At 45.9% G+C, this 26,651-nt stretch overlaps 1 protein-coding gene across 2 annotated transcripts; it reads left to right on the forward strand.

Annotated features, from left to right (window-relative positions):
- Positions 1-5,757: 5,757 nt before the first annotated feature.
- Positions 5,758-21,195, forward strand: CLDN18 (claudin 18). Of its 2 annotated transcripts, none has more exons than XM_065640390.1 (5): positions 5,758-5,977; positions 17,983-18,147; positions 19,749-19,854; positions 20,215-20,325; positions 21,018-21,195. In XM_065640390.1, the coding sequence occupies exons 1-5, from the start codon at positions 5,758-5,760 to the stop codon at positions 21,193-21,195; spliced, it is 780 nt and encodes a 259-aa protein (XP_065496462.1). The 2 variants fall into 2 exon arrangements, with proteins under 2 accessions (XP_065496462.1, XP_065496461.1); XM_065640389.1 differs by lacking the exon at positions 5,758-5,977 and adding an exon at positions 13,616-13,835.
- The last annotated feature ends 5,456 nt before the right edge of the window (positions 21,196-26,651 follow it).

Raw genomic sequence — 26,651 nt, forward strand, 5'->3', positions numbered from 1 at the left:
AGTAGTTGAGAGGCTGCATGAAGTTCACCCTTCCTGAGGAGCTCACCTTGCTTGGGCACATACCAGGAGGTGTCATGGTTGAGCTAATGAGCTTCTGGAGGCTAAGTGCTCCTTGTTGCTCTTTGAAGACCCTGATAGTGTGAAGCCACGGCTGCTGCCCTGTTGTGTTCCGATTTTCCCAACGGGTCAGAGCAGCTCTGCTGTCTGTGCCCTACTGGGCTACAGACTTTCTGATCCTGCTCCTCTGAGTCACCCCCTTCACCCAGCCCTCCCTTCTTGCAAAATATACTCTATTATATAAAGTTTCCTGGTTGCCCAGCATTTCTGGGACAAAGCTTCTGTGCCGGCCCCTGTTAGAGGCCACCCAGGGATGGACGGAATGACTTCTTGGCATGGCCTGGCTCTTGTGATGGCAGCTCCTGTTCTTGACTGGTGACGAACGCTCCCGAGTCAAACTTGGCAACAGAAGTCTGGGCAAGTAGCACTGTTAGACATATCTAACCTCCTATAGGTAATGAAAAGCATAAATACATTTTGGCTGGACTAACATTTTTTTTCCTCAACTTCTTTTTTGCATCCTTTCCCTTTCCTTCCCTCTTTTAAATCTCCTTCTGTTCTTATAAGTAAAGTTAGAAACAGAAATGTCATTTTAAAGTGACAAGTAGAAACAAAATTTTCACTTTGCTAAATCTGCATATTAAGATCTTGACTTCTCTCTCCCCAGATTAGCTTTTAAAACCGAACCTTGAAGAAACCTGTCCTGAGCTCATCTGCAGCCACACTCTGTATTTTCCAGTGAGTTGACTCTTTGCAAAAATCCCAGACAAACCAAGTCCCCCCAGCTCCCCAAAACCAAACTCACATTTCAAAATAACACTTCAAATACTGCGGTCCCTGGCCCTGAAAACAGTTAACCCACCGTTTAATTTGGACATACCTTGTTTCAGAAAAGCAGCTCGGGCCCCACCGCTTTCCAGGCTTGTTTTTATTGACCTCTGGCAGGTACTGGCACTCAATCTCCTTCCCCATGTAGGAGTTCAGCAAGGCCGGGAAGGAGGGATGCAAACAAAAGTGTTTTTAGCATGTTATTTGGCTTTTAATGGGCAGAAAGGATGCAAGATTCTTTTGGCACAGTGGTACTTTTCTTTCCTCAAAAAAAAAAAAAAAAAAAAAGAGGAGGAAAAAGGACTTTAATTGAAGCCTGCAATGTTGTATAAATGGAAGATCTAAGTTTTAATTGAAAAATAATTATAACCACTTAATCATTTTAAATGAGGGCTGTAATTGCAGTCGGTTCATAATAGCCAAATACAGACACTTAGATTCCTGCAATAAAGCAGGGATGGTACAGCTTGATTTGCTAATAGCTCTTCCACTTCTCTCCTCTTTTGTCTCAAAGATTAATTCAGGCAAGGGCTATTAGTGCTGTTAATTGGTTCTGCAATTTAGACCTTGTGCTTGTGAATGAGTGACTGATGCGGACCTATCAGCCAATAATGTGAACACTTTGTCAACGCGTTTCTCATTGTCCGGCTGCACATCCTTCCCCCGGCATCTCCTCCGCCACCCAACCCCAGCTCCCCGGGGGGATCAAGAAGAGTTGAGGTCTCCTCTGGGGTGAGGGATTCACTTCGCTTTAGATAGGTCACCTAGATGTCTTTGAAATTACAGCCAGCTTATGAATAAAATAATGAGGCAGTCAAGGCGTCCTCCTCGGCGGGGACAAATCCCGTATTCAGGAGAAATCTTCACCGCCGCGCTGGAAGGAGGTTCAACGGAGATGTGGAGTTGGTGAGGAGACGTGTGAGATGGAGAGTGGATGCGGCTGATGGCTCCGGGCAGGGTCCCCTTCCTTGGGACAGTAGCAATGACTAAAACGAGTCTAAACCACCAAAGTCGCAGAGAACAACCCAAACTATACCCTCTAACAGGTATGAATTTTCACTTGAGCAGTAGTGGCCTCAGTGATGGGCAGTGGGAACAGCTGGTGGGCACAGCTGGAGGGACTTGGGCTAATGGGAGCAGCTGGTGGCATCATCCCTGACGAGACTCTTAGAGAAACATCCAGGGAAGGCTTTGCCCTTGCCTTCTACATTTTGTGGGAGATAACTGAGAAGAGACTATGTCATTTTGTATTTACCAGAAATGCCTGTCATTTAAGGCCCAGGACAAGTGACACTGCAGGTTCAAATTTCTTGCTACATCCTTCTGTTCTGCTTATTTTTAAATTGATCTTCTCCCAGAAGTTTTTATGTATAATTTATCGGGTTTTATTATATTAATTTATATGTATATTGCATTATACTAATGTAAAATCACGATATTTGTGTACTCCATTATTTATTAATCTTTACAGTTTTGTTGGTTTTTTTTTCATAGCTATTTTGAGGCTAATTCACAGAAAAAGCCAAACCCACCACCACCATTTGCTGAAAATCCCTCTGTTGAGAGTAGCATTGGCAGGTTATTTTCCGCCGGGGCTGTTTCATCAGCACAAGGAAGGTTTTCCTGGTTCCACATTGATCTGGAAGAAAACAGAAGGAAGAAGCAGAGCAGAGCATCACCCAGTGAGAATTAGACCATCTCTCCCAAAGTCCATCTGTGGGTGTCATGAAAAGAGGTAAGTTGGAGAGTGAGGAAAAGTGTCACACTGTTGCTGAGGTTTGGTGGTGCCCACCAAGCCCATGAATATTCGCAGGCACATCTTTATGCTTCGGTCTTATTTATAGCATCAAAAATATGTTTACAACTACGCTTCTGTAGAGTTCAGCTCTTGTGCGGTTCTTTTTATCCTGAGAGGAGATGCTGTGAGGTCTTTGACTCTATGGAGATATTTTTATCTCCCTCTGTTTTTTTTCATGCTGGAGGTGGAAGGTGTTCAGAAGTGGGTTACACTGGCACTCTTTCAGTTTTTTAGAAAGAAAAATACTATTGGCTTTATATCAGAAATGCAACAGACCTAGGGAGGAGATTGGGGCAAGCTTAGTTCTTCTGTTTAAAATACTAAATTAAATAACAAAAACTGAAGAAAAGGCACCCTTCACCCTCTTTTATTTCCTTTTTTTTTTCCTTTGGTTGTTTAAATCTGCTCTCTTACAATGAACACATCCTGCTGATTAAAAGCACCTGCATTTCCTACCAAGCCTTATCCTGCCACTCTTCACTGGTGGGTGGACCAGTCCTTGCTCTGGGGAAAACCACAGTCTAGGAATCAGCTTTTACAGAAAACTGAAGCAGGGCAGGATGTGTTTTATTTCAGTGCTGGGAAATCAAGGAGGAATTGCTCAGATGAGCTGGTGGTTGATCCTCCTGGGTCACCTGGGTGAGAGCCGTGGATTGCACTTCAACACGAGAAACAGTTGTTCAAGGTGCTGGTGAGTTCTGAATGAGGGAAATAAGTGGTACTCTCACCTCAAGTTGGTAAGTTTAGGCGGTTGAAGGAGTTCGGTCTTTGATTATTTTCTCCGTGAACTGCTGTCAGTAGATAAAACTGCCCTTTTGGTTACAGCTCTGAATTTTCTGTTTGTGAATGATGCTACTCGCAGACCAGGACCCCACTCTGCTGGCTGCTGTAAATTGTCACAGTCATTGAATAAATGGAGTGATGACCTGGCCAAGATCTGTCCCTTTGCACGTATATATTGCTGCCCACCTAGGGATCGAGGTGTACCAAATGCAAATGCGTTTTTCAGGCCTCGCAGGCTGATCGAATGCAAGGCGAATTTATCCTTTTAGTTAATTTGTTGAGACAATCCCTGGCTGTCCTGAGTCTTTCCAGTCAGCAGGTGATCCTGGTTGTGACAAACATGGGGAGTGTATTTGCGCTCTAGTCTTAGGCCCTATATTTAGCTGTGTGATACTGGGAAAGCTTTCCGTGATTAATCTCTGTTGACCGATACCGAAAGCAATTACTGCCACGACATGCAGCAGACGAGGTGTGTCCCTGGGACTGGGTATCACCATGTCCAAAAAAGGGTCTGGGAGGGAGAGTGAATTATGAAAGTCTACATGAGTCACCAATACTGTTCTTTTGGGGCAAACAAGGAAAATGGGGTAATGTTATGTTTAAAATGGTGGTGAGACTCATGGGCTTCACTTTTCCCTGTTTCATGTCTACTTTCGGGCACTACTTTTCATGAATGATGTGTAATGGACTTCAGTATTAGGCATAAAATTGTCAGAGTTGATACTCCGGGTTAAATTATCCCAGGCAAGAACAACTTCTCCCTCGCGGATGGTCTCTGATGGAAGATCAAAGCTTTATGAGGAGTTGCTTTACTTTGGGTGTGGGAAAGGACTGGATGACTTCCCAAGATTATTTGGTGCTCTCAAAAAGACGCATGAAACAGAATCATCTCTAGGAGCCAACACTTATGTTCACACAACAGGTTGGACCTTCTTTAGAAGCAGTTTCACAGGGAAGTCCATCTACGTGTGAGACCAAGCGTCTGGGAGAGACCCAGTGGTCCTTGAGCAAGAGTGAATGTAGCCAGATGATAGCGGTCCACTTCTTCTCTTTACTCTCCAACCAAACCCAGGTTGGAGCCAGTGGAAAACTGGGCTAGTAAAGAAGTGGTGGGGGATGCAGCAGAATGGGCAAAAAAGAGGTTACCCAACAAAGTGATTTTCTGTGACAAGTTCAGGTCTCTTGTCTTACAGCAACACATAGCAACATGTCTGCCTTACCTTCATTCTTTGTCCATCTAAACAGGTCTAAATTCATATTTGGATGAGGGGGTGAAGACAATAGCAAATGAGGATATGCCTTTACTTCTATTGTTTTGTTGGTGGTTTGGTTTTTTTTTTCCTCCCCTCCTTTGCCTGCCTGCCAGACTTGGTCCTCCCACAGCAAACTGCAGGTTCACACCATTCACCCTGGCCCTGCCCCATGTCCCTGAGAACCTCATCCCCCTCTGTCCAACCCCTCCAGGGATGGTGACTCCAGCACTGCCCTGGGCAGCCTGTTCCAATGCCCCACAGCCCTTTGGGGAAGAAATTGTTCCCCAGATCCAACCTCAACCTCCCCTGGCGCAACTTGAGGCCGTTTCCTCTGGTCCTGGCGCTTGTTCCTGGGGAGCAGAGCCCGACCCCCCCTGGCTCCAAGCTCCTTTCAGGCAGGTCAGAGATCAGAAGGTCTCCCCTCAGCTCCTGTTCTCCAGCTGAACCCCCAGCTCCCTCAGCCGCTCCCATCACACTTGTGCTCCAGCCCCTCACCAGCTCCGTTCCCTTCTCTCAACTCGCTCCAGCACCTCAAGGCCTTTCTTGGCGTGAGGGGCCCAAAACTGCCCCCAGGATTCGAGGTGCATCCTCACCAGCACCCAGTACAGGGGGAAAGGATTAGGCTCTCCATAATTTTTATCCGTTCCGTCTGCTTTAAGCACCTCTGTGGTTGGCTTCCTGGAGCACACAGTCTCCTCTGCAGAAGGTGTCCCCGGGCTGTTTCAGAGGGACCTGCTGGTCCCCGTCTGCCCGCGCCGGCTGCACCCCTGCCTGGAGGGAGAAGGTAAACAGAGAGCGAGGCGTTCACACCATGCGTAACAAACGGCTCTTGGTACCGAGCGAGGAAAATTATCTCACCGAAACAGATAAAGGGAAAGGGTAGGCTTATACGGCGCGGACCAGGCCTCTCTCGACTCCCGTCCGTGACGTAAGCTGTGCCTCCAGCTAAAAGTCCCTTCTGCCCTGGCTGCCTGCCCCAGACCCGGATCGTGGAGGCTTTGTACGTGCCGAGGACCTGCCTAGCGAGCGCTCGGCGCCATGTCCGTGACAATATGCCAGTCCATGGGCTTCGTGGTGTCCGCTTTAGGAATCGGAGGCATCATCGCGTCAACGTGCATGGACCAGTGGAGCACCCAGGACCTGTACAATAACCCGGTGACGGCGGTGTTCAACTACCAGGGCCTCTGGCGCACGTGTGTCCGGGAGAGCTCCGGCTTCACCGAATGCCGCGGCTACTTCACCATCCTGGGGCTGCCAGGTAGGACTCGATCGCGGCGACGGCAGAGAGATGGGAGGCGAGAGCCACGGGCACATCACCTCCCACCTCTGTTCCTAGAAGCCATGCGTGCGCGGTGGCGATGGGTGACTTTCGGTGCAGAGCGGGGAACCCAAATTTTAGGCTTCTGGGGCCTCGGGTGCTCACCTTGTTTGGAGGACAGGTCCCTTGGAGGCACCTCAACCCAAACCCGTGGCCAAGTTGAGGCTCAGCAAAACTCGTTACGGTTGACTGTGCGTCGGGTGCCTGAGGTGGTTGCTCCGTGGGGACATTTCACAGAATCACAGAATCACAGAATGTTAGGGATTGGAAGGGACCTCGAAAGATCATCTAGTCCAATCCCCCTGCCAGAGCAGGAACACCTAGGTGAGGTTACACAGGAAGGCGTCCAGGCAGGTTTTGAATGTCTCCAGAGAAGGAGAATCCACAACCTCCCTGGGCAGCCTGTTCCAGTGTTCCGTCACCCTCACTGAGAAGAATTTGTCCCCTGTGCTGTGGCTGGCTTGGGCATCCACTCCTACCCCAGCTACAGGGCTGTGCGTGGCTTCCCACCAGAAACCACTAATATTCTCAGCATCAGAGAAGATCCTCTTCTAAGAGGATATGTCACAGTTCAGCTCACTGTATTTCTGTACGGGCTAATACCACCAGGCTGGATTTCTCCCTAATTCTCCTTTGGTTCCAGTTTCTTCTTCCATGGGTATCGTTCCTGTGCTGGTTGTGCCTGGAGTATCTAGGGGTGCAAACAATTAGGTTACAACAGGATTATCTGGATTTCCTTCTTGCCTTAATATAGTGAGGAAAAAAAGGCACTTATGGACTATTATATCCATCTAGCCTCTGTGCTTTGACGTAGCAAGAACTGGGGGAAGAAGCCAATTATATCAACAAATTGTTGCAGAACTTCTGCAAAACGGCATCGCCAAGGCACACAGAAATAAGAGTTGTGCACAAAAATTGCTTCCTTCCTTAGTAGTCTACTTCTGCGCAAATCGAACCAGTATAACCCAGTGCAGCTGCGGCTTCTGACATCAGTAGGGAGGGGTGTTTTGCCCCCTCAGCTGTATTTCCATCTCAATCATCTCGTTCCCAACTGGTGTTTGCCGTGGTGCAAGTGCCAGGGATGCCTGTGAGCATCTTCCTCTTACCAGAGCTGAGGCTTTGAAAGTCCATATTTGCTCACACAAAGTTTGGGGTGCAGACATGCATTTTCCTGGAAGTACAAGGGCCTTGACTCTAGCAGGCTAATTGCTTATAAGTAAAGAGATTGAAGTTGGCATATGAGGAATAAATAGAGGTGGAAAAAAGCAAATCCTTCCCACGCACGCATGCACCCATCACATGCTGCAGAACTTCCTCCATTCTTCAGCTCTGAAAGCTTAAAATTACAGAAAATGTAACTCTACAGAAGAAGCAATTAAACTTTTCAAGTGTTCAGCTCTGGGGACTACTTCAATCTGTGAAAAAAACAGAATACTTGAGAATTTGGGTTGGCGCTTTTTTTTTTTTTTTTTTTTTTGTTCTTTCAAAATACCTCTCTTGCTAACTTCAGCATTACAGTGAAAAGCTGGAGTAGTCTTTTTGCAATTTTTTTGCAAGACTGGTGTCTGGAGAGTGTGTTTTTAATTTCCTAAAATGAGAATATATGGCAGTGTTGGGGGATGGATTGCCTTCATTTAGTAGAGGGGCTGCTGGTCAGTCTGTACATCCAACAAGCTCTGCAGCTCCCTCCCAGTTGCGGACAGGAACGGGCATCTTATCCTAAATATCAGGATTTCTAATGAACTGGTCATCTTGGAGGGTAATTACCACGTGTGTTTGCTGGGCTTATTGCAGCCACCTACAAAAACGGATTTTTAAAAAGCCCAAAGAATAAAACGCAACCTTTAAAAATAAAGATGCTGTCCTTCTCTGCTGGTGTGCAGGTACATGAATATTAATATTTGCTTTTGTCCCAACAAGAAGATTTCTGTGACCGGTGCTACCAGCACCGCCCTACAAAGTGAGGTGGATTTTTTTTTTTTTTTGCCCTTTATTTTTTTAATGAACAGGGCTTGTTCTTCTGAAGTCACTCCCTTGCTCTCCCTCGCTCTTTTCCCTCCTGTTATATATTGTCTGACACTTCCAGTCTCTGGAGAAGCTGGTGCAAAAACAACCAGCCCAGTGCTGTGCTTTATATTATATTATACTCTGTCTCCTGAATTCACCTGCTCCTATGGGCATTTCTTCCCACCCACCCCCAGGAAAGAGCAACTGTATCCCAACCAGAGTGGGGGGCAAAAAGTGATGCTAAAAATCAAATTATTAATTTGCTAAGATATTATTTAAGCGGATCATCCCAGTGTTTATTTTGACCGTGTTGCACCTTGATTTCCATTAAATCCTCCTTGCTAACCACACCATAGTTAATGGTTTGTCAGCATTTCCATTATAAACCCCTATTTATTATTCTGACAATGGCAATTTATATTGGGAACAATAGTGCCGGAGTGAATAAAAATAATAGGACTCTAGCAAAGCAGCGAGGTGACCCGAGTACATCAATGAAGTTTTGGGTTCTGAGGATTTTTCTTCTCAATCCCTCGCTCCCATAGCAAAGATTAAACTTGTCTCACCCATCATCCATCTTCAATTTAGTTGGGAATTTTAATTTCAAATAGATTGAGGAAAAATCAAGATAATAGATGAAAATGAGAAATAACACGAGTAGTTTATGGCTCTCACCTTTGTTGCTCGGTTATAAACAGTCTCTGGTGAAATATGTCACTTGAGAACTCAGCTTGTTTGTTCAGATTTTGCTTTCTATTATTATTATTATTATTATTTTTGCTGCTTGCTCTGGTGTGTCAGCAGACTTTACCGTGGTTGTCTGGAGGACACAATCTGAATTCGAACACGCAAATAACAGACAAATAGCAACAGCTGAGCTCTGGCAGGCTGGTAGTTTCACCTACTGTGACACTCACAGGGCACTTTGGGCTGAAAGGAGCATTTTTCAGTTGCTGACAAGTTTGTGAAACTGCAAGAACGTGGGCAGTAATTTTTCTGTTTTGTTCTCTTATTTCCTGACTTGTTTGGCTAGAGTGGTTCAGACATTTTTGAAAGGACATTTTGTTCTCAAGTCAAAACCCTTTTTGACCCTTTCAGAAAGGCTGAGGCACCTCTGCCATGGAACAAAAAGTTGGTGGTTTGAAAAATATGAATATTTTTGCTTTTCCAATGGTAAACTTTTTTAGTCTGAGAGCACCCCGTTAAACTTCCGCAACTGGTAAATGGGTATGTGTTGCTACAGGGGTCAGATGAAAAATAGCCCATGGGAATTTAATCATGACTGTCCAGAATTTTGCACAAAACAACAGCTTTTAATTTTGCTAGCGCAAGGTAGTAGAGATGGGTAGATGCTCCCCAAGGACAATTTATACCTGGGAAGTTTTTAATGTTGAAGTCTCTGAATTTTTTAAATTCTATTTCAATGATGTTCTGGCAAGGTTTTATTTTTGTTATACGAAAAGTAAAATCAGTAAAATCTTCGCTCTCGGGATTCTGGAGACATGGCAGCACCCCTGGCCAAAGAAACAGCATCTCTGTTCCCTGGAACTGCTTTATGCCCAAAATTTTAAGGACGGGGACTGCTAATCGCTGTGTCGTTCTCCTCCACTGGTGATGGCCACGGCAAAGTCTCATCCAAGCTCTGCTTGCTACTTAAAGTCCTTTAACGCATTCAGTTCAGCTCAAGGTTTTGAAATGTCTGCAGGCAACTACTGTAACCTGCTTTTAAAGTCTTTTGAGATCAAGTTTTATGCACAGGAGGGTTTAGGTGGCCCAAATGGGCTGGAGAGTTGATATAACCTACCAAGTTGATATAACCTATCAAGTTGATATAACCTACCACGTTGATCTGACCTACCTGTGAGGCTGTGGTGGGTTTGCAGTCACAGCAGGAGCTGAAGAAGGTGTGGGGATGGGAGAAGGGCTAATGTGGGACCCTTAGAGAGATTTTGGGTATTCCAATCCCCATCAACACTCAGGGTGGGGAGACGTGGCAGAAAGCCCAGTGGGAGGTGTCAAAAAGCTAGATGCACACGTTGCATCCATGCTACTGTCTCGTGCTTTTGCGCCATGAAAGGACAAGAGATATGAAAATTAATTCTAAAGGATCCAGGCTGAGGGCCGGACAAGGAGCAAGGCGAGGGAAACGGCAAGAGGCAGTGGAGATGTGGGGCTGGGCTACAGCTCATAGACACGTAGGGAAGGATGCAGCTTCATGCATCCCAGCTCTGCTGAGGGACCTCCTGAGCTCCTCTGGACCACCTGAAGATCAATGGCATGGAGTGGGTCTGAGCTGGCATGAGGGTGTTCCAAGGCCACCTTTCCCCATTTCGTTTCAGAAAGGCCAGTGAGCCCTTCTCGTGTTACAGACTGGTGGACCACACACTTCTGGAGGTTGTGGCTGTCGCAGCAGTGGAGGGACTGAAGGAGAAGGGTGGGTTTGCTTTGTTTCGGTCTGAACAAGCTGGAACTGACTGGCAGGGTGTGGGCTATATTTGCAAATTTTAAAGCAAACATGAGCTGTAGGTGATTTTTATGGGAGAGGCGGTGATAACATTCAGGAGTTTGCAATGGGCCCAGTGAACAGTTTTTAGATAATATAGAGGCAATGCCTGGGTAGATAAAGCAAATAAGAGCTGAAATAAAGGTTGCGGAGGGGAGCGGTCACAATGTACCTTTCCTTTCTTTTCCCAGTTTGGGTAAACCACTGTAGGTGTCCCAGTATGCGGACTGGGAGCCCTGTTCTCTGCCTCTTGGTGAAGAAACTTGGCTTTTGCAAGAGGTGTCTCCTTGGGCTGGGTTGCTGAGGAAATAGGCTGATGAGTTTCTTGCAGAGGGAAACACACTTTTCCTTATTATAAGTGACTCAGAAACAACTACTAAAAATAAGCTTAAAATAAGAACATTTCAGAAAAGTAGAGAAAGTGGGCTAGGAGAAGGGTTGGGATGGAAACAAATTTGTGTTTTTTTCTCCAGAACTTTGTTTCAACCAGCCACTGAGGAAGGTATTCGTGGGAGATTTGAGTTCCCGATGTTTACAAGTGTGACGGTAACCAAAGCATGAGAAATGGCAAGCAGCCGATGCTGGGGTGGCTGGATAGCACCTTAGGGAAAATTCCTAGGGATGAGCAAATAGAATGCCCCCCAATACAAAATAATCCTTCAAAGATGACACCATCTGGAGTGCTGAGCATGGCTGGGTGTTTGTTTGTCTCTGCTAAGGACAGCAGTGTGACCCTCATTACTGAATTTGCTTTCTCAGCTCCATTTTGGAGGGGACCATACATGAGGTTTCAGGGGGGGATTTGTAACCCTGTGCTGGTTTATCCTCTTTAGAGACGTGATTTAATCTGGCCCTCAAAATCAAAGGCAGGCTGGTTCACCCAGGCTTTCTTGATGTCTGGAGGCCTTCAATGATAATTTTTGATTGCTCTACCATTGCTCTGGGGTTATAATGCCCCTGAGTAAAGAGGGATGATGAGAAGCAACATCCCCCATGAACAGGAGAAAACAATATGCCCAAGGAAAAGTGAGGCAGCACTGCCCGGATGGCTCAGGACACAATGAGGGACAATCCAGGGGATGGTCCTCTTTCCAGTAGGTGTGTTGGGGGGAGCAATGGGGCTTGGGGATGTGAAATGGTGGAGGGGGAGAGGAGGTGAGAAGGTCCCTATTGATTTGAAATGCTGCTCGAGCTGCACAAAGCCAAAACCAGCAGAAAGGGTTGGAGGAAGGAGTGGTGGGTCCCCTCCCGGCAAAGCAAATACGTGGGCATGGTGCACGGGAGGGCTACCTCCACTGGTATTCATACAACAACCCACTTGTCCGATTTAGTAGAAAAAAAAAAATTAAAGGTGGTAGAGGTTTTTGGAAAAAAAATAATCTGGAAAAAAAAAATAGTTTGCCCTTTGTATTCCTCCCCCCTTTTCTTTTTCCTCCCCAGGGTCTGGGGTTTTTTTAGCTGTGAGCAGTCCATGGTTCGTTTTACTGTGCAGCCCTGCAAACCGTTGCACACTAATGCTGTGGGGTGACACCACCATTCAGGGGTTATGCCCCAGAAGAACATCTGCCCCTGGGTCATGATTTGAGGTTTTCTAGCTTGGAAAAAGAGCGAAGTGGTCCCTTACCTCCAGATGGTGAGAAGAAGGCAAGTTCTAGGGCATGAAGAAGGAGAGCTGCCAGGGAGCATCAGGGCTTGGGTGCAACCAGCCTTTCTGGACTGGGGTGCAGGAAGGGGTAGAGCAGGTTATCGTAGCATCATAGAATCATTTGGATTGCAAGAGACCCTCAAGACGCGTTGTTCTTCCTGCTGCTGGGGTTCCCACCTGCCACAGGCCATGGGCAGTGAAGGACGGGGTGGAGACCCAGCCACGTGTTTTAGCACTTGTCCTCCCAGATTCTAGGTCCTCCCCATCCCTGTGTTTCGTGATGAATTATCCAAGATGAAGAATGTTAGCCAGCATGCCCTGTCCCTCAGAGTATGGGCAGCTCTTTTGATCTCTGGTTCTTGAGGGCTCATTTCTATGGTTTTTGTTCTCGCTATTATTTTTACTGGCAATTTCTGACCTTTAGAGAAGTTGGAGATAGTACTCCTTACATAAACTTATCAAAGGCAGTAGAAATTACTAAATTCGAATAAAATCACACTTCTCCACAGTGCAAAGAGATAATTCATTTCCTAATTTTTATATCCCCCACTCCTTTTTTCAGGACCATCACCGCTGTCAATACAGACAACCACCCGTAAAAAGGCAGTTTCCAAATGGTCCCTGTGCCCCTCCCGTCCTTCTCCCCACATGGGTTTCAGTGGGACCATGTGATGTGGATGCAGGTGGGAGGAGAACAGGGTTTCAGGAGCTTTGCTGGATCATTTTGTGGCTCTTGGTTTGGTGCCCTGTGTTGTGCTATGGTCAACATCTGAGGCAACCTCGGTGATGCTCAAAGTGGCTGCAAGGAGCCACCATGTCCCTGTTTGTCCCCTGGGCTGAGCTGGTGTCCCCACATCCTCCTGCAGAGCTCAGCCCTGGCATCCCTCACTATCCACATGTCTGTTGTGCAGATGTTGGCGTGGGTGGCCACGTGTAGAGATGTCTCTATCTTGGTTTGATGGGAGATCTACTCCCCTTTTGCACAAGCAGAGGGCCAGGGAGGTGGTGACCTGGGTGAGATGCTGAGCTCACCTGGGCCCATGGTCCTTCTCTCAGCACATTTGCACCGTGCCAAGCGCACCGGAGAACCCGATGGGCAGCAAAGGGTTTCGGTGGGGGGAACGGCGCATGTTCTAAGTGGGTTGCCCAACACTCAACGGAGCGTGGCTGCTCGGCTGGGGAAGGACAAGCACTTCTAAAGGACAAAAAGCTCATATCTCTGGCCCTGCCGGCACGAACCTACCCGGTGAGAGTGAAACTGGACTATCTTGCAAAAACACTTTGAGCAAACACACCGCTCAATGCAAAGCATCTGATAAGAGCTGCTGCATTTCTGGTGGCTCAGGCAAGAGGACTTGGGTGCTCCCATTAGGTCTGCAGCTTCACGGGGGCAGCCTCACCTCCTCTCGCCAGGGGAGACACCATGTCCACCACCATCTGCCAGGTGATGGGCTTCATCGTTTCATCGCTGGGCGTCGCGGGGTGCATCGTGTCCACTTCCATGGATATGTGGAGCACGCAGGACTTGTATGACAACCCGGTCACGGCCGTCTTCCAGTATCAGGGACTGTGGAGGAGCTGCGTGCGGCAGAGCTCTGGCTTTACAGAGTGCCGGCCGTATTTCACCATTCTTGGGCTGCCAGGTAGGGACAAAAGATGCAGTAGGTTTAACCCAGGAGCTCTCCTGGAGCCCTGCACAGTTTTCATCCAAAAGCAGGAGCAGACAACTTAAAGCACTTTGCGAGGGATAAAATTTCCAGGCTCTGCGGTGTATGCGCATAAAAATATGTGCATGTCTGTTACCAAAATAATGCCTTGACTTGGCAGAGGTTATAACTTGGAGCACGTGTAGGTGATCTCTGGATGAGCATCATGGGTTCAGCCCCTTTGCTGGCATAAATCAGCACAGCTCCATTCATTTGAGGAGAGCGAGTATGTTTAAACCCACAGATGTTCTGTCCGTTTGAATCGAAACACAAGGAAAACAATTGTGTGTAATTTTGCATGGTGATCACAATAATGTTTTCTATAGAAAACAATTGATTTTTTTTTTTCCCCCCCAAGAAGAAAACTGGACTTGAAGAAATCTGACGGTGAGCAGCATGTGTAGGAAGGGTGAGAAGGGGGAAGGCGCGCTCAGTCACTTCACGTTACCTGGGGAGTTTTCGTGGTCACAGAAGTAGATTGCAGAGGGGTATTACTTTCTCATTTGCTTGCTTACTTTACAAGAAGGGCTATTTTTCCCACCCCTCTGTGACCTGTCATGCCTGTGCCTTGCAATAAATACGGCCCCCAGAGTGTATTTTTCACTCTTGGTGCACAATTGCAAATAGGTACAAGCAAGCACTAATAAATTGCATTTATGATGGGTGTAGAAGAGAGCAGGATGTGGGGGCTGAGCCCTGTATCCTCAGGGATGCCAACCTTGCTTCCCCACTGCCAGGGGTGCGATGGAATAAACGTGTCTGTGTGTACCCAGCCTCAGGATTGCTAGGCGACTTCTTTTTTTTTCATTTGGAAGAGCAAAAGTGATGTTTGCAGTCACTTCTCCTAAGGGACCGTTTGTTTTGAAGAATTAAAAACATTTATTGAACTATATATACAAATGTTGATCAATATCTGTATCTATCCTCATAATGCTGTGTAGGGGACTGTTTTAAAAGAGCAATGAGGCAACAGTAACCATCATTTTGATTCCAATTTATCATAGTCGTGATTTTACTTATTATGTTATTTTTAGGTAATATAGCAACAAGCAAATGTGCAAAGCAGTCACAGGAGTTTTCAGTGGTGCCTTAGAGATATTCTGTCAGTTTTCTTTTCTTTATTTGTCTGTTTAGTTGATGAATACTTTGAAACATAAAGAAGGAATGCCCCTGCTTTAATTTGGTGAACTTAAAAGCTATTTTTTCCCTAAACTTTCTATATTCCATTAATCATAACTAGTCATAAAGTTAGATTTCCACCTTTGCGGTTTTGTATTAGTAACAGAAATGCAGCTGATGTTAGTTTAGATGACTTTAAGTTGTTTTATTTCACTCACGTCTCACTACTTACAGCAACACTGGGGAAAAAGACAACTCTCCAGTTTCACTGATATCTGAAAAACACGGTGATGCAAACATTTACTTTGATGCAAACATCTATTTCAGTGAATAAGCTTGCATTTTTACGATTTTCTGGGCACACCATCCCTTTGTATGGAAATCAGGTGTGCAAAATGAGCAACTATAGGTGTGCAGGTATGAAGCGAAGTTATCCTACTTGGTGCAAAATGTGGATGCAAAACCACAGGTAGTTTCTGTGCTTGACTTTAACTATAGGGCTGTTTGCTACCTTGTGCTCCTGATACTTTTTTTTTTTTTTAATCTCCTATTTTGTTTGCCTAAGCCCTTCCACTCCTTCCTTCTAGAGGAGGTCATTCAGCTTTGGAAAGCAGCTCTACTCAGAGAACTTTTGATGGATGTGAAAATTCACTTGAAACTGCAGCACTCTCTTTCCAAACAGTTCTCACTTTCAGTCCCATGAGCCAAACGAAGACGACTTCATGCCACAGCAGACCTGGGAGTGCTTTCTTCTCCTTTCTGTCCTTTTGTTGAGATGACGCATTCTTCAGCCTCGTGAAGAGAGGAATCACTGCTGATGCCTATTTTGCATTTTTTCTGTCTCTTTCCCCTTTCCAACAGCTGCAGTTTGCTCCTTTTCAATGGAGGTTCACCACACTTGGACCTCAGTGCTCCAGCACAAGTGCAACGTCCCAGGAGCTGCTTGGCTTGGCCTGCCTGTCATGTCCTTCCATGGGCACCCAAGGCGCTTGGAACATCTTTCCTGGCAACCCACAATATTTCCGTGAGGTCTTAGCTTAAGATCACTTCTTGAAGGGTTGAGACCACCACAGTGGTGGCATGTAGGAACCATAAGGTCTGTAGGAAGCATCCCAGGAATGAGTGACCGTCTTCCTGTCTTGGGGACAAGGACCTCACCATCCATAGCATCTTATGTTGACCTGGAGTATCAGCCCTTCCTGCCGGCCCTGAAACAAAAGCAGTTGCAAAGAGACTTAATTGACTACAAAGACAAATGAGTACTGCGATTTTCTTCTCTTTGTGGCTTTCTGCTTTGCATCAGGTGCTGCACGAACAACCTTTGAGGGCTGATAAGGCGTATCCGCCAGCTTCTTGTTCTCTGATGAATAATAACTAATGAGCTTGCACCTGGGGGCTGATGAATGGGAGATTGAAAATCCCAGGCTCGTTAGCACTTGTTATCAGCTGATAAGGGCAAATTGAGTCATAAGAGCAGCAGCCCCAGTGGGAGAAGGTGGTGTATTCCCAGCCTGTGGGACGGCAGACCACTGGTTTCCTTGTGTGCTGTGGTGTCAAGCACAGTTTTGCTTGGGTTTGTGGCACCCCACAAGCAAGGAGACCCACATGGGCATCCCAGCACCCACCCTTGCCCTCCTGGGAGGGTTTATAAACATTTCTTCTAACCTGTGCGAGGCCAGCAGGGTCTGCTCCCTTCTGTCCTGCTCTAGTCCGGCCATATGGGACCCTTGGGCACCATGGTCATCCCAGCCAGCCCAGCAAAAGGGGTGACAGGCAGGTAGAGTGAAGTCCCTGGGGCTGTAGGATATGCTGCGTTCCCATCTCCATTGGTCAGGAGCACACATCATCTTCCCAGAAGATGAGCAGTCGTGCATGGGGAGCATCAAAGCCAAATTCAGGACTGCGAGGACTCCTGGGAGGGCAAGACGACGCTGCAAAGCGTCCCGGCCAAATCATAACAGCCCTTGAAATACTTTCGATGACCCTCTCCCTGTGCTCTACCAGCGCTGCCGCCTTTCTGTCTCAGCTAGGAGAAGCGTCTGGGGCCAGCACTGAATTGCGGGCAAGATGGGTTGTGTGCCACCTTCTTAGAAAATCACCTTGGTATTCGAATGCATGGCCTTCGCCCTTCACTTCTCCATTTTAAAAGGTCTAAGTTTCCTTTTTCTTTTCTCTCTACTTTTCTACTCCAGCCAAGAGGAGTCTGGAGGGTTTTTGAGGCCTTCAGCTGGTTGACAGCAGCGCTCATCTCCCATGGGCATGACCCACCAGCATCACCGCAAACCTCCAACCAAGCATCCTCACCTTGATGGGGACAAATCTAGGGCTAGGGTATTCATATTAGTGAACGTGGGCATTTGTATACAGGACTGATATTGCAAATAACCATGGAAAGGATATTCTGGGGATATCATTGCCGAAGTTTTGTTGCTCTCCCTTGTTGTATGTGTAATGTTTGTCAAGGTGATTTTCCTCTTCCCCCGTGCCACATGTTTTACTGGAAAGCAGGAACATACAGAACTTCACCTTGAGTCACACAGTAGCTGGAAACACCATGGGTAGCTGGGTGGAGACATCTGCTTCCATTGCTGCTTGGGGAGAGAAAAAAGCTTTCTCAATCATTTCAGTTATGAAACAACTCATTCTTATCCCAGCTGCACACCAGCTCAGTTTCAGATTGTTCCCAGTGCCAATGAACATATACAAAAATTATGTTGAAACTGTCAAACTCTTTCAGAAGTTCAAAAAACCAGCTACATTTCCAGAGGTGCCCCATAAAAAACCACTGAGAGTAGATCCAGTGCCCATTTTCCAAGGCATAGTCTTTGCTTTCAGCACATGAATTGCTAAATATGTTTGGGATTTTCTCCTTTAATATTTTTATTTTTAGACAAAAAACATCTTTAAAAACCTCCCAGGCTCTGATGAATTTCATTTCAGTCACTCTTGTCCATTTATTTTGCAGCGATGTTCCAGGCTGTGAGGGCCCTCATGATCGTGGGTATTGTCCTGGGCATCCTTGGCCTCCTTGTGTGCATTTTTGCTCTGAAATGCATCCGGATTGGCAGCATGGAGGATTCTGCAAAAGCCAACATGACTCTGACCTCCGGCATCATGTTTATTATTGCTGGTGAGTGGATGGTGCTGTGTCTTTCTTGTGCAAGGCATTGCGGTTGCCTGGAATTGATGGCTGGGAAAGTCTTCACACCCTTCTGGTGCAACCCAAAGTGTTGCTGCTTGCATGAAGTTCATGGCATTTTTCTTCCATCCTGGCGTCAAGTGGTTTCTACCTCTGCTTAGTAAAAGAAAATCAGAAGTTTTTGTATGGGACAGAACACGGTAGGCTGAAAAAACAGCTCACAGATTAAAAAAATCATCTCTCTCAATTTGTTACATGTATAACATTGTTATGTCCAATTACATCCTTTATTTTTACATAATAGCTTTATGAAGAGTCTGAGGTTTGCACATAGTAATTTTATAAAGACTCTCAGGGTTGTGGTAGCCTAAGTTTTTTTAATACTTTGGTTTATTAGGGAGGCTGCAGGGATGTCTAGTGTTGCCCAGCTACCTCAAAATTGCAAATGCTTGAGAACACCACTGACAGGTTTTCCCACACTTTATTGCAGATGAGTAATCAGATCAAATCCATAGCCTAATGAAGGGAAAGAGAATGTCCCTATTTCAAATCCTTGCAGTTGAACAGCAGTTACTTTTGCTGTAGTGGGGATAAATACTTCGGATGCCCAGAAAAGCTGGAGTCCGTATTTTTTGGCAACAAACACTGACACGACCTTTAGCTGTTTTTTATACCTCTTTCCACAGTGGCCTACAGTACAACGGTGGTCTTCGTTAGCATGAATCACTCTGCTAAGGAGAGCAATAGTGAATGATAATGTCATTGCTGCCAGGCTGGTTGCAGCTGGGCATACCAGTGATCACCTGTGCAGGTGAATGGGAGAAATTCCTCCTTCCCAAGTCTGGTCTTCCAGGCAGAGTCAGGCAGGCATCACTGCCTGGTGATGAATAGGTTGTAAACGTATCTCCTCATCCACGTGTCAGAGAGTGTGTTTTCCCATTCAAAAAAATAATTGCTTATAGGGAATCTTTCATCCATATTTTTCACTGTAAAACAGACCTTTCAAACTTAACTACAGGGGGGTCAGGCTCTGCTCCCAAGGAACAAGCGCCGGAACGAGAGGAAACGGCCTCAAGTTGCGCCAGGGGAGGTTGAGGTTGGATCTGGGGAACAATTTCTTCCCCAAAGGGCTGTGGGGCATTGGAACAGGCTGCCCAGGGCAGTGGTGGAGTCACCATCCCTGGAGGGGTTGGACAGACGGAGATGAGGTTCTCAGGGACATGGGTTAGTGGTGGCCTTGGCAGTGTTGGGTTAATGGTTGGCCTTGATGATCTTAAAGGTCTTTTTCAATCAAAACGATTCTATGATCTTCAGCAGCTAGAACAATCTGTTTGTTAAACTCATATTCTATGAGAAAACACATCAGTAGAAAGATTGGTGCTGATATGACCCGGGATTCTGTAGTGTGACATTACATTCTTGCTACTGGATTGTAAATGTGTAGAAGTCCTGGCAGAAATGTGTAGCACATGGTGGGTCCCCACGTCAGTAGTGTCTCACACACATTTCCAGAGCTGTAAGGTGCTTCCCCAAGGTCCAAGGTGACTTCTTGTACTATGTGGGTCTCAGTCTGTCCTTCTGTCTGATCTCAGGCCTGTGTGCCATCACTGGAGTGTCCGTGTTTGCCAACATGCTGGTCACAAACTTCTGGATGTCCACAGCCAACATGTACCAGGGAATGCAGAACGTCCAGAACAGGTAGGTGGTCAACTGGCTCAGCGTTCTTCATGGTGCATGTCTCCCACAGGGCCAGGGTGTGCTGCAGCCAAAGGAAGGGCAAACTCTGGGTGTGAATTAATCTGGTCCCAGGACTTGCAAGATTTATTGAGTCTCTTTCTTATCTGCACCGGAGATAATTTGTCCAAGTTAATTGGCTGGGATGTCTCTGCTCACACAGCTCAAGGAGGTAGAGACCCCATGGAGGATGAGCCTGCAGGTGGGATGGTGCTCACAGAACTTCTGCAGGGCTGGAGGGAGAATGACAATGTTCAGCGTGTTTCAGAAGAAGCAGACTGGGTCACTGCCACCGCACCAACCAGCCATGTCTCTGTTTTTTAGGTACACCTTTGGTTCAGCCCTCTTCGTTGGCTGGGTAGCTGGTGGCCTGGCCCTCGTAGGAGGCATCTTGATGTGCCTTGCTTGCAGAGGGCTGATTCCAGAAGAATCCCGGTAAGCCTGTCCGTGGTAGACATGGGAAGGTATTGGGTGAAGCCTTAGTTGTCGGGACAGCATACAGCCAGCACACCACGGGATCTGTCCCTGCTCATGGCAGGGGTTGGACTAGATGGCTTTCGAAGGTCTCTTCCAACCCAAACTATTCTATGATTCTGTCTCTATGTGTAATACCCCTGTTGCAAGAGTTACCATGATGTTACACCTGTTTGCCCTGTATCATGGGTCAAAAGTGACCATTTCCCTTCCTTGACTACCTGACTTGCAAACAAATAGAGAGGGCAGGAGAGATCAACCCTAAAATCTAAAATTTGCAATGTGCTGGCTAATTCAGCCTCATTAATTGCAGCTTTGATTGCAAATTGCACTGCAGATCATCAGGAGGTGTAGGTTGTATGAGCTGAGCTATGATTTACATCAGGCAGGGCCTTGTACACCTGCATAGCTGGGCATTGTAGTTGGGTCCTTCCTTCAACCAAGGATTTACTCATGTGAAAGAAAGTATAAGTTTATGAAAAAACATGAAAGAGACTTACAGCCAGTCCATGGATGGTTGGCTCTGAGCTCATTGAGAGGCTCCAAGTGCTGACACAGTATGGAGTTGCCCAAAACCCAGCAGCAAACAGGATGCAGCATTGGGTAGTCATAGACCTTCCACTGGCTGATGCCACCTTTTGTGTCTCTTTCAGTTACAAAGCGGTGTCCTACAATGCGTCGGGACGGAATATCTCCTACAGAACGGGGCCGTATAAGGTTGGTTCTGGGTACGAACCTGAAACGAAGACTAGGAAAGGTGCAGGGTACGAAGAAGCTCCTCGAAGTGAGGATGGAAGACGCTCATACCCTTCAAAATATGACTATGTCTAGTAGACTTTCTGGGCTTGAGTTTAACTATCTATTACAAAACATTTTTAACTTCAGAAGCAAAAAGTATATGCAAAGAAGGCAGTCTGTTAATAGGATTGTGTTTTCTATCATGTTTCCCCTGCTCTGAGGTTGTATCCCAGCTTGTTATGAACATGGGTTTAACTCGAGTGCCTGTTATTATGCCTACCAGAAGGAGGTCTGTAACAAAAGTAATGCCTTTTTATGCTCTCAGAGTAGAACAGTTTGCTCATATTGTACATATAAACTCTGATAACCAGGACCAGGATTGTGCCTTGTGCCCTTTTCTAATTCTAATATGCTAAAATTCCCATTTAATATTGTTCCAGATGTAAAAGTGATGCTACTCCATTGCCTTCTTCCCTTGGAGCAGGCTTCCACGCAGTTGGGCAATGTCATCCCCTACTTTCTCAGAGTTTGGAGAGGTGAACAGTATCCCGTGACCTCAGTGTCACCTGTTCATCAGAAAAAACAGTGTTTTGCTGAAATGATAGTGTACCTTTGCTTTAGTTTTGCCACCTGATTTTTTTTTTTTTTGAGCAAGTTGAAAGCAAAAATTATAATCTACTAGTCTCCTATATTATTTTTCTGTGTATTTTAAGTAAATTCAGTTGCGTCCCTTTGGCTTTGGCCAGCGCGTACAGACCCCATAGTTGTGGCATCTTCCTCCCTGGTGACTGTTTCTACTCAGACACACCTTTGCTTAGCTGGTTGTACTACAATGCTGATCTGCTGTGATATTTAATCTGATTTACGTTACTTAGACATTTGCTATAACCCGTGATACCAAAGTGTATTTATTTCTACTGATCTCTCCAGGGAATGTGTATAATCCATTGTTATTCCTATGCTAGACATTTGCTGTAATAGCTGCAAACCTCTGTGTGCGACTGGTGTTCCTGCAGATGTCATCTTTAATGAAGCCAGAAGAATTTCTCATTTAGAGTTAATTAGAGCTACACTGGGAGCAGAAATCCCAGGGAGCATTAGATGTGTAACTCCACACTGACATCAGGACTTTCTTGTGTTAATTCTTCCCCCAATGATGTGAAGATTAACTCCTTAGTGGGACATCGCTTCTTCTAGCCAATCCATCACAGAGGAAATTTATTTGAATGGGTCAGAAGAAGAGACACAAGAGCTTATGTGGCTCTAGAGCACATCCTAGTGAAGCTCCAGACAGTACCTATGAGCAGAGTAAAGGGTACTGAGGGATAAGTTAGAGAGAAAAAAGGGGTCAAATAAAAGAAGCTATTTTGGTAGGTATCTGCAATAGGTTTTAGCCCCGCTTGTAATGGTTATAAGTTCTCTGCAGGAGTTCAATGGCAAAATTGTTTTGGTGAGATGCTGTATTCCCTTCAGTGGTTTCATCTTCTGGAGGGATCAGAGGTAGAGCTTAACATTCCTCCAGAGCTGGACCTTTGGTAGGTGAAGCTACCAGTGTCTAGCTGGCATCTTGGTGGCTTGTATGAACACCAGTGCTCCCAGGGAGCACAAACCTTACTCACCAGCTTTCCATGACCATCACCTCTCTGTAACCATCACCTCCCCATAACCACCAGTTCTCCACCACCACATGGAGGAACATCTCCAGCACAGGTCCAGGAGATGCGGAGTGGTTGCACCTTGGGTAGGCTGGTGAGAGGAGATGCGGTGTGGCACCAGGGGCTGGTGGTTGCAGGAGATGACCTCTACAGAGAGGTGGGAAGAGCTTCCATCCAACAGAAGCTCTTGGTCCCATCTCAGGCTGGACATCGGTCGCTGCTGCCACCTGGGGTAAATCACCACTTCTGCTGGAGGTCAGTGCTGACTTTCCCATTCGTACCTGCAAACAACTTGTTTTAAGGATGTTTTGAAAGAACAATTTGGTTTTGCAGAGGTAAATCCCATCTTATTTTTAAAATAACAATATTCTTTACAATGGATTTTTCCCTACCTCTCAGTATAGACTTAGCTTTTCTGCCTTTTGTTTGTTTGTTTGTTTGCATGCTGGATTTGTTTGTTTTGTTAATTACTTTTTATACATGAATATTAAAGAAAGAAAAAATCTTTAAGACCAAAATCACTGTTTTCACTTGTTCTCTCCTTGTGACAAACAAGTTTAGCTCAGCTAAACTCAGCTCAGCTTTGGGTTCTGCAGCTTCTTAGGTGTAGCATGTGTGGTTGGGGGGAAAAAAAATAAAATATGAGGTTGTTTTTTTTTCCTTTTTAAGATACACTTAGTTATATGCTGAGACAAAATATCAGAAAAGCAGATGAATATGCGATGAAATCAGAGGTTCTTGCTGGGACCCTGGGCTTGCTGAGGACAAGCATGTGGCTCTATGGGAGTTTGGGGACACTTTGGCCAGGCCAGCATCTGTCTGACTTTCAAGGTAGCAATTAAACACTTGTAAATACTTAATTGTACTTAGGAGGGCAGAAAAATTGCTGGTATGCTCCCCTCCTGCCAGCCCCCACTGGAAAGGGGCTGAAAAGCACGGGAATGTTTAATTTAGATAGGAACCGCCTAAGTGGTGCTTAGGTAATTTAAAATACCAAAAAACACCCCGAAAAATTTGAAATGCAGGTTTCCAACTGCATTAGAATGAAAAAAAGGCACACAAATGGAATCACGAGCAAGGACCTTTGGAAGTTACATTTTATTTTCATGTGACACAAACACTCCGACAATCTCGCCTGTGTCTCGGGTTCACTTTGATGTGTGTGAGCGTGTAGATGATGAGATTGCGGGTAGGAGCTCTATGGAGAACGGGCGAGAGCTGAGACAGAGCTGTCCCCGGGAATTCCTGCCCTCAGCACCTTTCTAATCTTCCACCATCACTTTTCATTTCCTTACCTCGGCCGAAAACACGCAGCATGAAAAATTTTAATGCGGTGAACTTTACTGAAAAAAAAAAAAAAAAATCCAAAGCGGGGAATTGTTTATTTATGAGGGTGTTTGTGGTGTAACGGCACTTGGCGTTACAGCTGCTCCCCTCTGTTTCTGGCCATAATGGACCTTATCTCATGGTGGGCACCACCTGGGGAAAAACAGCGTGGGGACAACCAGTGTCCACAGCCAAAACCACCTGCTTGAGAAACATCTTGGTCTTTGGTGAGAATAAAGTTTCCATTTCCAGGCTTCCCTCTGCAGCCCTGCTGGCTAAAAAAAAAAAAAAAAAAGAGAATACCCTAATATCTTGGACTTAAAGAAAAAAGGGTCCCCAGCTGGGTCCCCAGCACTTTACCCTAAAAGGTGCAAATTTAGGCTCTGAACCCAGCACTAGGTGCAAAACCAAGCTGCTCGATGGAGCAGCGCCCCATTCTTAGCCAAAATTCAGGAGGGTCCGGTCCTGTACCATGCAGAGCAAAGCCCCCACCTCGCTTAAATATTTGCTGGGCTCAGCTGGACTTGCTGGTTTGCCCAGCTGCACAGCAACAAGGAGATTTGTGCCTCCAGGAGTCCCTGGAAATAACCAGAACCCAGATACTGCAGGTCGCATGAATAAATCCAGCGTTTCCTCCTGTGCTTGTTCCTGTTGAGGGTTGGAAGACCCCTTGACAATCATTTTGCCTTTAATGACAATAAACTGCAGGGCAAAGTATGCGTTTGGTAGCACCTGCAGAGCCAAGGGAGACGAGTCAAGGAAATTGTGATTGACGCTGCGTGCGCGCATGCACTCAGAAATGGTTTTGCTTCCATAAAACCTGTTTCAGAGGAGCTAATTAAATATAGGCTTGTCTAATAAAGCAAACGCTGAAAAGGCTGCATGTATTATCTGCCAGCAGAACTCTCTATAGGTTCTTTCTGAGCTTCTGCAACATTTAAAAGCATATGAGAGCGCGGCAGATTTGCATGGACTTTGACCAAGGGAAGCAAAGACCCATGTCTGAAGCTACAAATTGGACTATGAGATAAGACCTCTCCTGAAATCTATATGCAATTAAAAGCCCAATCTTCCTTCCTATAGTGACAAGGTTATTGCTTTTATATAGCTGAACAGAGATGAATGAGTCTACGGATTAATAGCACTAAGATTTATGACACTGTGCTTGCCCCAAATATTATGGGAGAATAGCTCTCGGGGTGAGATATTCCAGCTGAATAAATTTGATAGGATTTTTCTTTTCCTTCATTTTTTTTCAGCTTGATATTATTTGGGAGAGTTTCACTGCATTCAGAGATCCTGTGGTTTGAATAGCTACTAATTGCCCCAAATGTATTAATGCTTTATAAAAGTATTACCAATAACTGGGGCCCCATGAAGACAAATCTCATGAAGAAAAACAAAAGGCAAAATATATTATTTTGAAGAACACGAGACTGCAATGGCATTAAACTCTCGACCAGCAATTTCAGAGTATCTATGCTGCTTTTCCCCCATGGAAATGGGTTCTGCCTCTGTCCTAAATGGCATTTCTCCATTACAGTACCTGCAAGCTGAGTGTTCAGGCATCAGCTGGGATATTGTTTGTAAAACCGGCATCAGGTTCCTCTTCATCATTTCAATTTTCCACAGCAGCACAAAAGGTCCCTTTTGCAGAGGCAAACCCTGGTTTGCACAGTTTCTCCTTCGTTAAATCAAGGAGTTCTTCATGTTCCCAGAGATTGCAGAGAACGAAGCCAAAAGGAGTCACTTCTGGTGGGAGACACGACGCACCAGCAATTGGTGATGACCATGGAGAATCCTCCGTGCTGTGCTGAAGACAAGGTTGAAAAATTAGAGGGAGGAAAATAAAAACCTGCTGGAATTTAAGGGGAGTAGTTTGGGTACGGGAGGGATGGGGTGACATGCCCAGGCTGGGGGGACAGGGGCAGAGGGGTGAGGATTTGGCTTCTTGTGCTGGAGGAGAGGTAAAAACCACAGTAAGACTCATGTAGAGGAAAAAATACGGGTACAGACAGAACCCGCTCCTCCAAATCACCCCATGATGCTGGGGTCTGCCATCATTTGACAAATGATTTAACAAATGATCTGCCGTCATTTAACAAAACCATGGGGTTTTTTAGCTCATGGCATTGCAGCATCACATCTTTGCATGGCGATGGAAATGCATTTTGGAGGCAGCTCTTGTTCCATTGTCATTCTCCTGCGGGAAAAGCCGAATTTTGCTTCCTTAATGCAGCCACAAAGAAATATTTGTGCAAAGGAAACACCGGGACACCCGCCTGCCTATTTAAACTCGGCTGCGAACGAGAGTCCCCACTTGCACTTGCTTTTCCACAGGCTTTTGTTTTGTTTTGCTACAGAAATCTGGGTCAGCATTGAGCAGTAAAGCACGAGCGCTCAGGAGTCCTGCCAGGTACCCCAAAACGTGGCCCAATTTGGTGTCATCAGGAAAAGGACAGCGTTCTAAAAAGGGGTACGCAAGCAGGTGCTTTATCTGGGGCAGGAATCCATAAAAAAAAAACCAGGAAAAAAAAAATAATTGAGTAAAATTTCTTTTCTGGACGG

Source organism: Caloenas nicobarica, chromosome 8 (assembly GCF_036013445.1).
Source record: "Caloenas nicobarica isolate bCalNic1 chromosome 8, bCalNic1.hap1, whole genome shotgun sequence".
NCBI classification, from domain to species: domain Eukaryota; kingdom Metazoa; phylum Chordata; class Aves; order Columbiformes; family Columbidae; genus Caloenas; species Caloenas nicobarica.

Bases quoted from the DNA above. Each gene is read 5' to 3' on its own strand.
- CLDN18 (XM_065640390.1), top strand. From the start codon at position 5,758: ATGTCCGTGACAATATGCCAGTCCATGGGCTTCGTGGTGTCCGCTTTA. The intron at 18,148-19,748 runs GTGAGTGGATGG...GTCTGATCTCAG, and splicing joins CATCATGTTTATTATTGCTG to GCCTGTGTGCCATCACTGGA. The intron at 19,855-20,214 runs GTAGGTGGTCAA...TCTGTTTTTTAG, and splicing joins ATGCAGAACGTCCAGAACAG to GTACACCTTTGGTTCAGCCC.